The following is a 15,894-nucleotide window of genomic DNA, read 5'->3' on the forward strand; positions in this document are numbered from 1 at the left end:
GTGGGTGGGAGCACCTCTCCAAGCCCGCCCCTGCGCGCGGACACTCGGCGGCGCTCCCAGATTCCCAACCCTGTGACAGCCGGTTGCCCCGGGGACGGCGCGGAGAGGTGGGAGGGCCCGGCGCACCGAGCCCAGCTGGACTCCCGAGGGGGTCCCACTCTCTTTTTTCCCTCTACTGGAAAGGAAGTCCACTAGGGCTCCGAGCCAAAAGGGGGCTGTGAACCAAGGAGGGACAAGGTAGGGCGACTTGGACACCTGCCCCCCGTCCTCCCGGGGCACGTAGCGACCCCTTCCACGCCCGCACCTGCCGGGTCCACGCGAGCCCCTGGAGGAGCGCTTGTGTCCCTGTCGGGAAGCCGGGATCCCCCGCCGCGCGCCATGGAAGCCGCTAACCTCTCGGTGGTCGCCACCGGCGTCGCCCTTCCCCAGGGCTCCGAAGCCTGCAGCATGGGCCCGAGCCCCAGCGGGGTCGTTGGGTCGACGACCGCGGGCGATTCCGCCCTGCCGGGCCGCGAGCCGCCTTTCTCCGTCTTCACGGTGCTGGTGGTGACGCTGCTGGTGCTGCTGATCGCGGCCACTTTCCTGTGGAACCTACTGGTTCTGGTCACCATTCTGCGTGTCCGCGCCTTCCATCGTGTGCCGCACAATTTGGTGGCCTCGACGGCCGTGTCAGACGTACTCGTGGCGGCGCTGGTGATGCCCCTGAGCCTGGTGAGCGAGCTGTCGGCCGGGCGACGCTGGCGGTTGGGCCGGAGCCTGTGCCACGTGTGGATCTCCTTCGACGTGCTGTGTTGCACCGCCAGCATCTGGAACGTGGCGGCCATCGCCCTGGACCGCTACTGGACCATCACGCGCCACCTGCAGTACACGCTGCGCACCCGCCGCCGCGCCTCGGCGCTCATGATCGCGCTCACCTGGGCGCTCTCGGCGCTCATCGCCCTAGCGCCGCTGCTCTTCGGCTGGGGTGAGGCGTACGATGCGCGGCGCCAGCGCTGCCAGGTGAGCCAGGAGCCCTCCTACGCCGTCTTCTCCACCTGCGGCGCCTTCTACCTGCCGCTCGGCGTGGTGCTGTTCGTCTACTGGAAGATCTACAAGGCGGCCAAGTTTCGTTTCGGCCGCCGCCGCCGGGCAGTGCTGCCGCTGCCCGCCCCCGTGCAGGTGAGGAGCCCGCTGCCGAACAGGGGGTCGAGGGGGAGGTCAGGGCTTGGCCCCCGCGAGAACTGGCGGCGGAAGCTGGCACCCTCGGGGCGCGCACCGGGAGCGCACGGGGAGTTTGTCATCGGCTCTCCGGGAGCGCGCACTGAGGGGCGCCTCACCTGCGCACCTGCGCTCTCCCGGAGCTCCCACGGAGGGGCGCGCACGCGGCGGGGGGCGGGGGTTGCGGACCTGGCGCGCCGGGGAAGGGGTTTCACCAAGCGCGCACGGGGCCTGGCGGGGGCCGCGGGGGCCGCGGGTGCACGAGGCCCAAGGGGGCTTGCAGGGGCAGCGTTCCCGGTAGTGTTGAGGGCACGACTCATGAGCCGCGCCGTTGGTGCTTTCCCCAGGGCTGGCAGTGTCCCTATGACTCCTGCAGCCGGCCACTTCCTGGTCCCGAAGAGAGAGCGGGACTGCGGCGCGCTGGGAGTGTGTCCTGCAGAGTTCCACATTTCTGGGGTTTCCTTCTCCTCTGTGCCCTGGTCCACCCTCTGCAAGCTAGAAACGGATCTCGAACTCTGTCGGCCAGCTCCCTGCCAGAGAGAGCAAGTGAGTGTAAAATCTAGCCCAAGTATCACTTTCCTCTTGCTACCCCAACCTCAGTGCTTTCCTCTAGCGACTTTGGAAGGAGAGAGAACCTTCGATTCAGATCCCAGCCTGGGACATGGGGTCTAGTTGCTTCATCTCTGCGGGCCTCTTCTCCACATCTTTAAACAAGTTCATTCCTGCTTCAGAGGGTTCTTCAGAGACGGAGTGTGGGAGGAATCAGCACACTGCCTGGCACCCCGGGGCGCGGGTGAAGGGGCAGAGCTGGCTGGAGTAGGCATCAGGTCTGCACTGGTCCAGATCATAATCCTGGAAATGAATGAGACAGAGGAACACGCATTTGGCAGAACCTTCTCTGATTGCCTTTAGAACTGGAACTTTCTGCCTTTTGGCCAGACCCTAATAAATGCCAGCTCCCTCCTCACCCTAGAAGACCCAAACTTTCCCTTTTCGGGTGGGTGGGGGGGTGGTGGTCAGGCTCTGAGTCCTGGAGAATAATAAGAGGATTTTTTTTTTTTTGTCCCTTCCCAAATACAGTAGAGTAGTTGTCCTTTGTCCACAGGCATACCTTCCAAGACCCCCAGGAGATGCCTAAAACCGCAGAGCGCGCTGAATCATAGATACTATTTTTTTTCCCTATACATACTTACTTAAGAGTTTAATTTATAAATTAGACACAGAGGTTAACAACATTCCTAATAATAAAAATACAATTATAATAATATACTATAATAAAAACTTTGTGATCTCTCTCAAAATATTTTACTGTACTCACCTTTCCTCTGGTGATGCTGTGAGATGATAAAATGCCCACGTGATGAGATGAAGCGGGGTGATGACGTAGACATTGTGATGTCATGTTAGGCTACCACTGACCTGGAGGAATCAGGAGAATCGTCTACTTCCGGACCTTGGTTGATGACAGATAACTGAAACTTCGAGAAGGGAAGCGAAAGCATGAAAAAGAAGGAGGAGGGGGAGACCACTGTGCATGGCTCAAGGAAGGACTGCTGGTGGGAGGGGCCCGGGGGTAAGGGACAGTAAGTTTTCTGTTGTTAGTTTTGTTTTAATTTTGGAAAGTTAACTCAGATACGTAGGCTACTCAAACATATGTGTTTTAAAAAGCAGGCTTTTTCCTCTTCATTAAATGGCAGAGGGATTTTGTAGCATAAAATAGGAATGTCAAGGCTATAATTGGAAAGTGTTGGTAGGGGAGAGCTTTATTCAGAATTAATGATGTTCTTTGAAAGGTCCCTTGGAAATGCCTGGGATGATTATAGCTTTTCTGTCTGATTGCAGAGGTAGGCTGACTTTGAATAGCTGCATCAATCCAATGTGCACCTAGAGAAATCATGGTGGAATGGTTGCCAGAAAGGCTTGCCAAGCCTGAGTTTGGCATTCATTTTTGAAAGCCCCCATTCAGGCAAGTGATAGATACCACGAAGAGAGTTAACAAGAACCTGGCCAGTCTGGGGTAGCCATGGGTGGAGAGAAAGAGCTCTGGGAGGCAGGGCCAGTGCTGTGATTTTCCATTTGCTGGCAGTGGGACCCAGGGCAAGCCCTTCCCCTGCTTTAGACTGCAAGTTCTCTTCTCTAAAACACAGTATCCATCTAAGCTATGGCTGGGACTCTCGAGTCACGTGATGCTGAGATTGAAGATGGGATGATATCAGAGAGCATCCTGCTTCCTTAGGCTTTGGGCAGCCCTCACTCAGATACCTGGGGATGCTGCTCAGTCGGCATCTACAGGCTTCAGGACACAAGACTCCTGACTGGAAACTTACAATAATATACCTGTAATACTACCTCTCTACCTTCTCCTCTCCCCGCTGCCATTTCCCACACTCTAAGGAAAATGAGTTGAATTTAGGTACTGCAATGTGTCTGTACTGCTTTCTGTGGGGGGACAGAAGCACTTATGGAGTCTGAAGGCTCTGGTAATAGGGCTGTGTGCGCCCTTCATTGTTTTTGCCATTCTGTGGCCAGGTCCCAACACTGAGATACGATCAGAAAGGGATGAGCCCCAGTTCCTGGGCAGTGATTTAATTCTCTGGGGGCAAAATGCAGTTTTGGAAAGTAGAACTTTCCAACGTTTACTAAGTGAGTCCTGTCATCCAGACACTGTGTTGGACGCTCTGCCTCCAACCTCTCATCTCATCTCCAGGACCCAGCTGGGCTGGCCTTATCATCTCGATCAGTCCGGATAAGCTAAGACCTGTTCAGCCACACGTAACCCCCAAATGGACAGCTTATCTCACTCTCAAGGGTTCAAGATGGGTCCCCTCCCACAGAGCTCTCCGCCTGGCAGCAACTCATAGATCAGGACCCCTTGCCATTATCTCGCTCTGTGGTCTGGAATGACTGGCTTCCAGGTTGCTGCATGAGGGGAAGGGATGGATGGAAATATAGCAGCTTCTAGCTGCCTTCCCCTGAAGTGGACACGTGTCAGTTCTGTCCTCAGCCTTGGCCAGCCCCAGACATCCAGGGAAGCGTGTGGATAATTTGGTGAATGCTGTCTTTACCACCAGCCCTCATCTTGTAGTTGATGAAACTAAGTTACTGCAAAGTCAGTTCAGCTATGACCACAGAGTTATTGAGTGGAGAAGCTGAGGTCACTGTTCTTAACTTTGTCAATCCTCCGTGCTGTCTGCCTCCAGGGACTTAACTGCTGAGCACTGTTCCATCGCCCACAGGAAGGAGGCAGCCATATCCCAGTCAAGGTGGGGCATCATGGGAGCAGGGGCTCAAAACTATGCTCCCAGGAGAGCTGACCACAGCTGAGCACGGAGGCACTCAGGAGGCAAGGTTCATACCCACCCTGCCCTCCTTTCCTTCAGCTTTCTAGAATGAGCACCACATATAAAGTGTGTTTGGGCCCCCCCCCAACCCTACCAAACGACCCCCACGGGTCATGATTATTTTCCACTGGCCTGTGCCCTCTACTATTGAGAAGAAGAAAAAAGCAAAATCAATGGAGATTATGTCTTTGGCTTTTAAAATGGGACCTCAAAACTTTTTTTTTTTTCCAATTGTTTGATTGCCATGCCCGTGTTCATGAGCAGGGCCTAATTATTCATTAGGCACAGTAGCCACAGTACTTTTAGGGGCCCATGGAAATGGTTTGATTTTAATTTCTTTTAAAATTAGGGGAAGAATGAATGTAAGAGCAATGAATATATAATAATGTAGCCAGCCTCGGTTATAGTAGTCTTCATAATAATATGGACATAAAATATAATTTTTAGTATTTTTTAATGGAGGCAGGGGCCCACAGAGGCAGAGACACCTGGGGCTCATGAATGTGATAATGTCGACACCCTTCACTCACTCGCTCGCTCACTCAGTAAACATGTGGTGGGAGAAAGTGTGCCTAGTGGTTAGGAGCAGGGGATTTGGAAGCAAGGAGACCTGGATATCAATTCTTTTTGTGCCACTTATTAGCACTGTAGCCAAGAGACTTAATTTAAGCCTGCATTTCCTTGTAGGTAAAATGGAAGTATGGCCACCTGCTTAAAATATTCTTGTGATGAGTAAATGAGTTAATGGTGTATAGGGGGTGTCGAAAATAGCAAACCATGAATGCAAGCTGCTGCAGCATCTTCATTATTACTCTTTACAATTCCTCTTGTAAGTTATAAATAATGAATTATGATTTTATTCTTATTACTACTATTATTCACCATCCTACATAGGGGAGTTACTTCTCGCATATGCAACAAACTAGCCCAAAGCTTAGTGGTGTAAAACAACAAACACGTATTAACCCACAGTTTCCGGTGGGTCAGACATGGGAATGGCTTTGCCCTTCTGGGCCCCAGGTCTCATGCAGTTGTAGCCAAAATGTCGGGTGGGGCGGCGGTCATTTGAAGGCTTCACTGGAGCTGGAGACTGCTTCCAAGATGGCTGACCCACATGGCTGTTAGCAGGAGGCCTCCCCAGGGCTGCTTGGGTGTTGTCACAACATGGCGGCTGACTTCCCTTCTTCCTGGAGAGCACAGCAAGGAGGGAACTGCAAATGCCTTTTACAAACTGGTCTCAGAAGTTACATGAGATCTCTTTCCCTATAGTCTATTCACTAGAAGTGAGTCGCCAACTGCAGCCCACACCCAAGGGAAGGGGAATTAGGCTCCACCTTTGGAAAAGTATCAGTGAACTTGTGGACAGATTTTAAAGCCACTGCCATAAGACACACAAATGGTGCTCAGAATTACTTGATTGACTGTTACTGACCTGCAGATCAGACAGGCTGTAGCAGCCTCTGAAGTTTCAAAGAATGAGTGAGCAGGGTCTCCGTTCTCCAGGGATTAATTTTAGTAGACCACAACTATAGAATTAAAAATTTAATAAAGTCTTATAGTTGCTCTGCTAGAAGTTGGTCCAGAATACAACGAATGGTCCTGAGAGACTCAACAGTATAATGGGAAAGCACTTTGCACACAGTAAAGGACAAAATAGATGTGTAATCCTGAACTGTAGGGTTTGTGACAACTTGGATCTGAGTGTTAGATAATGTTGCATTATAAATACTTGCCTAGCTAAGCTAACTCTGTGTATTAGCATAAATAACTTTTTGTGTTGTAAGCATATAGCACATAAGCCTTGAGTGACCTGAAATCTGTACAGAACCCATATGTTTTTGTCACTGGTCCAACGTTTAGTTGTCATTTGGACCACCCCGAAGACTAGGCTTGTCAGAGCTTGGGTACGGGAAGAGTGGTGGAAAATCACCACCCTCGTTCTGATTTCATCTATTAAAAGAACTGTGGGCTCAAACACTTTCTCATGCCAGACTGCAAGCTTATTTTAACTTTAGGAAAGTACATTTTATGAATCAAATTGTATCAGTGGTAATAAAAAAATCTGGTTTATGGTTTGATTCTTTTAAGATTGGCCCCTAAGAGCCTGCAAGTTTCCAGAAGTACTTGGATGTGTCGAGGAGTGTTTCCTCTACACCTTCAGAAATGCTTCTGGCCTTCTAGTCTCTATAAACTTCTCTCTTGCTGTTCCCCTTACATCATTATATTCATTCTGTCTCTTTACTTCTACTTCCATTTCTCTTTTCTCTCCGATTGGATTGTTGGGGAAGAGTGGAGGGGGAGAGGAGACAGGTGGGGGGGTAGGCAAGTATGGCATGGGAACCGTGTGTCTTCACCAGTGACCTTGCAGTGATCTACTTCTCAAATCTGCGTAGTTCTTGGAGAAGGTTGAGCTTCTCACTAGAACACTGAGGTCCAAAATCATGGCAGAGAAACTCCTAGAGGAGAGATCTCAAATCTATATTGCCCAGTGTCAGACCATAAGTAAACCTGCCTTCTGTTCTCTGGAAACCTGAATCTTTTATACAGGGCCACAAGCCAAACTGTCTGCTTTTCCACGGGGAGACACTATCTCTGTCTTCCACGGTTGTTTGCTTTACAAACATCCTCAATAAGCCAGTCTAACCCTGGGTCTTTGCTAGCAAAATGTGCACAAATGCAAGAGACCTGCAAAAGAATCATCTCTCCCAAATATCTCCTAATTCCATAGATTTTTACTGATTTTACTGTATACCATATGTGATAATAGGTGCTAGGGACTCTTCAGGGGACAGGACACTCATCGTCCCTGTCGTCCTGGCCTGTTGGTGGTGACACAGCATTCTGAACAATTTGGAATCTTTTCCCTGGCTTCAGAGTCCTGGTGGGAATAGTGGAACAGAATATTTCAAACTGGGACTTGATGGGAAATTCTACTACAGAGTCCCCATACACACAGTAGGTGGTTAGTAAGTGTGTAAGCATATAGTGTCTGGCAGATTTGGTCCTTAATTAATTTCATATGAAAAAGCCTCAGATTCTATGAAATGTAAAGGTACACTCATTTTTGAGGTCCCCATCTCAGTATTGGCAGAGAGAGGCCATACAGCTCCAGAACCAGACAGAGCAGGCAGGCACCTTCATTCTGCTTTTTCCCTGTTGTGTGGCCTTGGCCATGGCATTTGGTGTCTCCAAACTTCTGTGTATTCAGAGCCCTTTTCCTTTTATAGCAGGACCCAAAAGGGCCAGGGTCCTCCTGGTTGTGTGCCTTCAATAGCCCGTACTCTTCCCTGCAGGTTAAGGGAGGTTTCTAACTGGAGGTCAGAGGCCCTTTAAAGCCTGAATGGTCAGGCTTTATGTTTAGATGGACGTGCAGAGGGAGGTCGGGGTGAAGAGGTGAGGGGAGAGAAGACCAACAAGGAGAGATGGAGAAGTTCCGGGATGGCCCCAGAGCTGATGGCCAGAGACCCTAGAAATCACCAGGAAGCCATACATGTCCACACTGAAGAAATCTCAAGCATATATATTCTTTTTTAAAATTATTTTTATTAACATATAATGTACTATTTGCCCCAGAGATACAGGTGTGTGAATCATCAGGCATAACACATTTCACAGCACTCACCACAGCATATACCCTCCCCAATGTCCATAACACTGTCCCTCCCCCTCCACCCATCAGCAACCCTCAGCTTGTTTTGTGAGATTAAGAGTTTCTTATGGTTTGTCTCCCTCCCAATCTCATCTTATTTCATTTTTCCCTTCCGTACCCCTCAGCGCCCCCATCCTGCCTCTCAAATTCCTCATATCAGAGAGATCATATGGTAATTGTCTTTCTCTGATTGACTTATTTCACTCAGCATAATACCCTCTATTTCCATCTATATCATTGCAAATGGCAAGATTTCATTTCTTTTGATGGCTGCATAGTATTCCATTGTAGATATATACCACATCTTCTTGATCCATTCATCGGTTGATGGACATCTAGATTCTTTCCATAGTTTGGCTATTGTGGACATTGCTGCTATAAACATTGGGGTGCACTTGCCCCTTCGCATCCCTAAATTTGTACCTTTAAGGTAAATACTCAGTAGTGTGATTGCTGGGTCGTAGGATAGCTCTATTTTCAGCTTTTTGAGGAAACTCCATGCTCTTTTTCTTTTTTTAAAAAAAGATTTTATTTATTTATTTGACAGAGAGAGATCACAAGTAGGCAGAGAGGCAGGCAGAGAGAGAGAGAGGAGGAAGCAGGCTCCCTGTTGAGCAGAGAGCCCGATGCGGGACTCGATCCCAGGACCCTGAGATCATGACCTGAGCCGAAGGCAGTGGCTTAACCCACTGTCCATGCTGTTTTCCAGAGTGGCTGCACCAGTTTGCATTCCCACCAACAGTGTAGGAGGATTCCCCTTTCTCCACATCCTTGCCAGCATCTATCGTGACTTGTTAATATTAGCTGTCCTGACTGGTGTGAGGTGATATCTCACTGTGGTTTTGATTTGTATGTCCCTGATGTCGAGCGATGTTGAGCACTTTTTCATGTGTCTGTTGGCCATCTGGATATCTTCTTTCAAGCATATATATTCTTTTTTTTTTTTTTAGAAGATTTTATTTATTTATTTGACAGAGAGAGATCACAAGTAGGTAGAGAGGCAGGCAGAGAGAGAGGGGGAAGCAGGCTCCCCACTGAGCAGAAAGCCCAATGCAGGGCTCGACCCCAGGACCCCGAGATCATGACCTGAGCTGAAGGCAGAGGCCCAACCCACCAAGCCACCCAGGCACCCCAAGCATATATATTCTTAAAGTAGATTCTATTGTGGCATCTGGGTGGCTCAGTGGGTTAAGCATCTGCCTTCAGCTCAGGTCATGATCTTGGGGTCTTGGGATTGAGCCCCACACTGGACTCCCTGCTCAGTGGGGAGTCTGCTTCTCCTTCAGCCCCTCATCCCACTCGTGCTCTCTGTCTCTCAATAAAGAAATACAATCTTAAAAAAAAAAGAAAATAAAAAGATATATTCTTTTGGAACCCATCCAGATCAATCACCTTTACTAAAGGTGCAGAACAGGTAGGGTTTGAGAGTGTGGTCTCCAGCTCAAAATACTCCCATTTGACTTCCAGCTCTTACCATTGGCAACTGGGTGATCTTGGACAAGGTATTTAGCTACCCAGAGTGTTTTCTCAACTCTAAAATGGAGATAATAATACCTCAAAAGTTGGATGTAAGAATGAATTCAAGTCATCCCTACCAAACCTTTAGCATAGTGTCTGTTTTATGATAACTTCTCTGGGCTGTTTTTAGCCTCTTTTGGCTTTCTATTGGATATCACATGTCAGATGACAAAAGTCAAGCTAGTCAGTCTCCTTGCAAGCTGGAATTGTCATCCCAGGTTGACTCAGTCTCTTCGAAGCCGTTTCTAGAAAGATTGCACACTCTTCCAGCATCTCCCTCTGCATGGGGTATAGCAGGCTCAGGGGGAGAGGTTAGGAAAACGGCTTCTAGCAAACAGATGCCGTGGAGGAGCAGAGCTGGGTTCTGCTAACGTCGCAGTGCTGGAGGCCAGGTCCTTTAAAACGACTTATTCAGTGAACTTGCCTTTTCTGTTTCCTCTTCTCTCAGGAGCCCTTTGGAACTGAAGTCACTCCATTTCTTTGCCTCAATAGCATAATAAGGATTTGGAATTTCCTTACCCTGGGAAGGGACTCAAGTGCCTGGGAAGCCAGGTTTGCTGGAAAAGTGCCCATTTCTGAGCCCTTAGGGAGGGCACCTTCCACTTCCGTTCCTGCGCTGATAACGTTGCTCCCTCCCCATGACATGGCTCAGTATTCATGAGCTGGTTTCAGGATGGCACCTTTTTGTGGCTGAGACTTGTTTGATGACTTGAGGATGGTCCACTATGAGGGACTAGGTCAGCACAGTCTCTTCATAAGGGGGATGAGGACGTGGGTCTCACATCTGCCCATGGGGATCCAGCAAACCTTGGAAGGGCCCATCAGAGGGGCTCTGGCTGGCCTCTGTGGGGGTGCAGCGTGGGGAGAGGTAAATGCTGTCTGTTCCCTTGCTGGCTTCCCTTGCCTTGTCATTGTTGACTTCCAAGGGGCAGGCAGGAGGAGACCAGGTGTTGTGCTGGCAAAGGAGAGAACTCTACTTTGTCCACATGACTGTGATCTGTTTTTAGGCTGATGTAGTGACTTTCCAGCTGGAGGAGCTGGAGGCTGTAGGGGGAGAAGCGGAAGACACTGAATTCGAAGGTGGTGCTGAGGTCAGGACACCTGGGGCCTCCTCCGCCTTTTGGTTTTGGCCGTCCTGACCCAGTGAGAGATGCAGGTGTGTGTGCTGCGGTCGCGTGTGGCTCTCCACGGTCGTGGGGCTGTCCTGCCAGCTGCTCCCAGTTCTGTGCATGCGAGTCTGGGAGCCTCTTGGCCCCCTGCGCCACCAGCATCTGTGGCCACGGCTGGCAGCACCCGGGGAGGAGGGAAACGCAGGTGCAGACTGTTGTGTTGTCATGATCTCTGGCTCATTCAGCAACTGTTTCCTGAGTTCAGGCCAGGCACCAGATGCTGCTGCTGGGCAGGTGCATGTACAAGGAAGACACAGTCCCAGCCCTGTTTCAGCTTGGCCCAGGGTTGGGGAACAGGTGTAATAGCCAGAATTGCACAGATCTCTACAGAAGAGGAGAGAGGAGTACCAAACTGGGAGATGTGTTTGAGTTCATAGCATCAGAGATGCCACTCTGAGAGGGCTGGTGGACCCGAGAGGTGAACAGGAGTGGACCAAAGGATGGGGGTGACAGGGTGGACCGTGTGCCGCAGGCTCCTTCAATGGGAGTTATTACCGCAAAGGCATTTCAGCTGTTGTTTTAGAGCTAGGCAGTATGGACTGCAGAATCTAAACGGAATTCATTTACCACATCGTTGTATAATTTCTTGCAGTATTGATGTTTATAGGCTGCCTCTCCAGCTTTGAAGTTCATGGCTGGGCTGGGATCTGTTCTCTTTGGGGTCCTAGTCCCAGCCCTCAGCCCACTCCATGAGTATCCAATGGGGGCATGTGCCAGGGGTTGCTCTGGGCATCCAGCACATTCCCAGTTCACCTCCATGGTGGCCTTACGATGGGGGGAGAGGACTTTGTCACCCAATTTCACAGATGGAGTAGCAGGTTTGGACACTGGGGCTGGAACTCCAGCCAGAGTCTGACACTGAGGCTCCTGCTCTTACCTGCCTCTCTCCCTTTTTGTATCTTATTATCCAACAACGTGGGCACCACCACTCTCACTCCAGGAAGAACCTTCAGGGCTTTTTTTTTTTTTTTTTAAAATTAAGATTTTATTTATTTATTTGACAGAGAGATAGAGAGCACAAGTAGGCAGAGTGGCAGGCAGAGGGAAAGGGAGAGGGAGAAGCAGGCTCTCCTTGGAGCAGGGAGCCCGATGTGGGACTCGATCCTAGGACATTGAGATCATGACCTGAGCTGAAGGCAGATGCTCAACTGACTGAGCCACCCAGGCCTTCCTCCCGGCCTACCCCTCCCTCCACCCCACCCTACCCCACCCGCTGCCGCCTTCGGGGCTTATTTTAACCTACAGTTTCAGGAACATTTTCACAACATTTTGTTTGGATTACGGTGTAAGCCCATCTTGAACGAGGCTGCCGGAGAGGTGTTGGCCACGCGGGAGCAGCCCCGTGCCGCTTTAACATCCAGCGTCAGGTTTCGTGTGTTAACCGCACGTTTCCTTTGTTCCAAGGTGAAGGAGGCCCCTCACGAGGCGGAGATGGTGTTCACGGCGCGGCGCCCGGCGGTGGCCTTTCAGATGAGCGGGGACTCGTGGCGCGAGCAGAAGGAGAAGCGGGCCGCCGTGATGGTGGGCATTCTCATCGGCGTGTTTGTACTGTGCTGGATCCCCTTCTTCCTGGCGGAGCTCATCAGCCCCCTCTGTGCCTGCAGCCTGCCCCCCATCTGGAAAAGCATCTTCTTGTGGCTGGGCTACTCCAATTCTTTCTTTAACCCCCTGATTTACACAGCGTTTAACAAGAACTACAACAACGCCTTCAAGAGCCTCTTCAGCAAGCAGAGATAAACCCAGGGCTCGGGAAGACACATAGGTGGGGCTGTGCGCAGGGAACTGGTATCTCTGCCTGCTCCAGGCATCTGGGAGCCTTGCCCCACAGCGGAGTAGTGAAGACGTGAGCCGTACCACGGGCCGGACGGTAGGAGAAGCGATGCCCACGGCTCTCTGGAAAGACTGCGCATGTGCGGCAAGCGTGCCTGTGGGTCCTCTTCCGGGGTGTGTGGCAGACGTAGCTAATCGATCGTGGCACGTTTCTCCAAGGAGCAGGACGTCTGCCTTGGGATCCTTTGCAGACAGCGCTCCAGTTACTGCTAACTGGTTGGAATGGACAAAAGAGTCGAAGCTGACTTGCCTTTCCTTTAATACCCTATTTCTCCGAGCGGATCCGTCTGCACCGAGCCCCAGTGGCCCGCTTTAGGGCCCACTAAAAAGTGTCTAGTGCAACCCCTATCTACTGAATCAGGCTTTCAGAGAAGTCTGATCATTTATATCATTGAGCTCTTTTTTCGTCAGTGAGAGACAGTGCTGGATGCTTAGATTGTCTTTAGACCAATTAAATTGGCCTTCCCGAAGGGGCGGGGGTGGTGAGACCCAGGCAGGAGTGTGTTTTAAAGCTCCCTAGGGGATTCTACTGTGCAGCCGGCCAGTGTTGAGGACCCCGGTGCGGTCCTTTCTCTGCTTCCCAACAAGGGAGAGCCCCTATGAGAAATGTTCCCAGCACTCCACCATATGGACTTGTATGTGTAATAAAAATACTTTTGAAGCATTGATTTCTAGGCTCAAAATCATTCATATGTATGATCGATCACACACACACACACACACACACACACACTCACATATGCCATTGAAACAGGGATGACTGCTGTCTATGACTGCCGTAGTGAATCTTGGCCTTCCCGAAAATACCAAATGTGGCCCAGGCATTTAGGGGTCCCAGGGCCTGGATGAGAGGGGATACCTGGACTGAGTCATGCTGGTCACAGTCCCTGTGATTTTGGAGAAGGGCTGATTGCTTACTGATTCGGTTTTTCAATGTACACAAATAGTTCACTCCCCCATCAGCTCACTGGATGTTTGAGGTACATAGACATTCTTTAAGCTTATACCATAGAGGATCTATAATTTGGGGTTTATCCACAGTGCCTTTCTCCAAAATCTTTGGGACCAGATGGGCTTTGGAACTTAGGAGTGTTTTTAAGTGTTAGAAAGGCAATCTGGTGTATATTGAATAAATTAGGCAACACCCCCATCTGGGTTGGGCCAGCAGTCTCTACTCAACAGGTGCAGTAAAATAAATGAATATTTACACTGTGAGAAAAGACCAAGAATAGCTAGCTAGCGTGGAGTCAGATCAGATTTTGTCACTGAACGAGTTAGAAACCACCTCTGTTTACCGAACTTTGTGTTTTTGCCATTGAGGACCCGTACAACCTCAAACCATCCACAGTCCTGACTTTGCTCCGTGTCAGCCCTGTAGAGGGGAGGGAATTGAAGGCAGTCGGGGGAGAGCACCTGGTCTAACCATTCCTCTGTGGCCAGTAGTTGGGACACCACAATAGTGGTCTCTACGCCAGCCTTCTTGGAGTCATATTTTGGAATTTTATTCTTTCATTGGAAGATACTTCACAAAAAAGTAATATGAAACATGTCAATGCATTTCACATAAAAATGTAAAGTCATCTGTTCCACTCTTTGTGAAGCATGTTTTCGTGTGATAATGAGGACTTTTAATTTATTATGTTTCCATTTTTCCCTTGATTAGGAAGAATAAACCATATTTCTAGCCTAACTTTGGAATCTGTGTAGGAACTGGCATCCTATTGATCTGTGTCTAAGGTTTCTAGCCAGTTTATAATTCCAATTCCTACTTATGTTTTCCTTATCCTAGTGTTTTCTGTTCTGTTTGTATTTTAACTATCATAGTCTGTCTATTTCCTACAAGCCACCTCAAATCCTCTGTGAACTAAGACAGGGAAGAAAGGAATGGGCACACTGTTGTGTTTGAAGGACTAGAGCTCAAGCTTGGGGCTATCAGGGATTTTCCCCTACCGGCTGAAATACACGAGGTGGTGTTAGAGATCTTCTTCCCTGTCTCTTCATACTAATTATCAAGCACCCACCATGTGCTGCTGTTGTACTGGGTTTTATATACAAATGCTCATTTAATCCTACCTCTATCCTACAAGGTAGGTATTGTCCTCATTGAACCCTGTCCCAAGAGGGTAAGTAGCCTGTCTGTGGTCACACGAGTACATGGTAGCACTGGTATCTGGACTCAAGTCTGCCTGTCTCCAAGGCTGGGAAAGGACGGGAACTCAACGGTCGTCGGCCTGGACTCCATGTTTCAGTGTTTGCCTGCGTTTTGCAGCATGAGCCCTGCACCTGGTGTAGTGGGTCTGCCTGCATTGTTCTCATTGGATTCCAGGCAGGATCCTTAGAGGAAGAGTCTAAGTAGAGTTGGCCGGGGGGCGTTTGTGGAATTTTTTGGTTTACTCATTCTACTGAGTAGAATGCTTGATGATTGTGCTCATTTGGCCTGGGCTTTGACTTAATTGTGGATCATGATGGAAGCATCCCAGGCGGAAGGAATTATGTATGTGGAGCCCTTCTGAAAAGGAGGTTGCTGGCTTGCTGACTTGGTGACAATTTCTATTGGACCTTTCAGACTTGACCCTTTTCTTCAGTTAAGAAGACTTTCCCTGGCTACCATTATAACTACAAAATGCTCAATTTCTTTTTTTTTTTTTTAAAGATTTTATTTATTTACTTGACAGAGACACAGCAAACAGCAAGAGAGGGAACACAAGCAGGGGGAGCACGAGAGGGAGAAGCAGGCTCCCCACAGAGCAGGGAGCCTGATGCAGGGCTCCATCTCAGGACCCTGGGCTCATGACCTGAGCCGAAGGCAGCTGCTTAATGCAGAGCCACCCAGATGCCCCTGCAAAATGCTTAATTTCTGAAACAGATCAGGTGATGACTATGTAAGGCTGCACTTGTAATTCTTTTTAGTGAGAGCATCAGAGTAACAATCTATTGACAAAGTATCTGACTTATCATGAACATTGCAGGGACTTCTTTAATAAGCCTCAAATCTCTTCGCTTGCAGCACCTAAGATGGGGGTGGGAGGATGGAATTCGTCTCTTCCTTGTGGAGATTCATTTGCTAAAGTATGTTCAGGTCAGAATCCAATTCCACAAAGTTCCAGTCTGTAGGATGGATGGGGCTAACCTAATCATATTATTTTATAATGAGTCATGTACAATGCATAAAGCGTGCTCCTTTTCTCCC

General features: G+C 49.5%; 1 protein-coding gene across 2 annotated transcripts; it reads left to right on the top strand.

The window, feature by feature from the left end:
• Nucleotides 1–211: 211 nt before the first annotated feature.
• LOC116596750 (5-hydroxytryptamine receptor 5B) lies at nucleotides 212–13,361 on the top strand. 2 transcript variants are annotated; one of them, XM_032353843.1, is made up of 3 exons: nucleotides 212–1,158; nucleotides 1,545–1,743; nucleotides 12,279–12,565. In XM_032353843.1, the coding sequence occupies exons 1-3, from the start codon at nucleotides 379–381 to the stop codon at nucleotides 12,536–12,538; spliced, it is 1,239 nt and encodes a 412-aa protein (XP_032209734.1). In that variant the 5' UTR covers nucleotides 212–378; the 3' UTR covers nucleotides 12,539–12,565. The 2 variants fall into 2 exon arrangements, with proteins under 2 accessions (XP_032209734.1, XP_032209735.1); XM_032353844.1 differs by lacking the exon at nucleotides 1,545–1,743 and having other exon boundaries at nucleotides 12,279–13,361.
• Nucleotides 13,362–15,894: the final 2,533 nt, after the last annotated feature.

The sequence above is a fragment of the Mustela erminea genome, chromosome 8 (genome assembly GCF_009829155.1).
Source record: "Mustela erminea isolate mMusErm1 chromosome 8, mMusErm1.Pri, whole genome shotgun sequence".
NCBI lineage: Eukaryota > Metazoa > Chordata > Mammalia > Carnivora > Mustelidae > Mustela > Mustela erminea.

Excerpts from the sequence above, each read along its gene's own strand:
- LOC116596750 (XM_032353843.1), top strand. The coding sequence starts at position 379 with ATGGAAGCCGCTAACCTCTCGGTGGTCGCCACCGGCGTCGCCCTTCCC. Across the intron at positions 1,159-1,544 it reads CGCTGCCCGCCCCCGTGCAG|GGCTGGCAGTGTCCCTATGA; the intron begins GTGAGGAGCCCG and ends TGCTTTCCCCAG. Across the intron at positions 1,744-12,278 it reads CTCCCTGCCAGAGAGAGCAA|GTGAAGGAGGCCCCTCACGA; the intron begins GTGAGTGTAAAA and ends CTTTGTTCCAAG.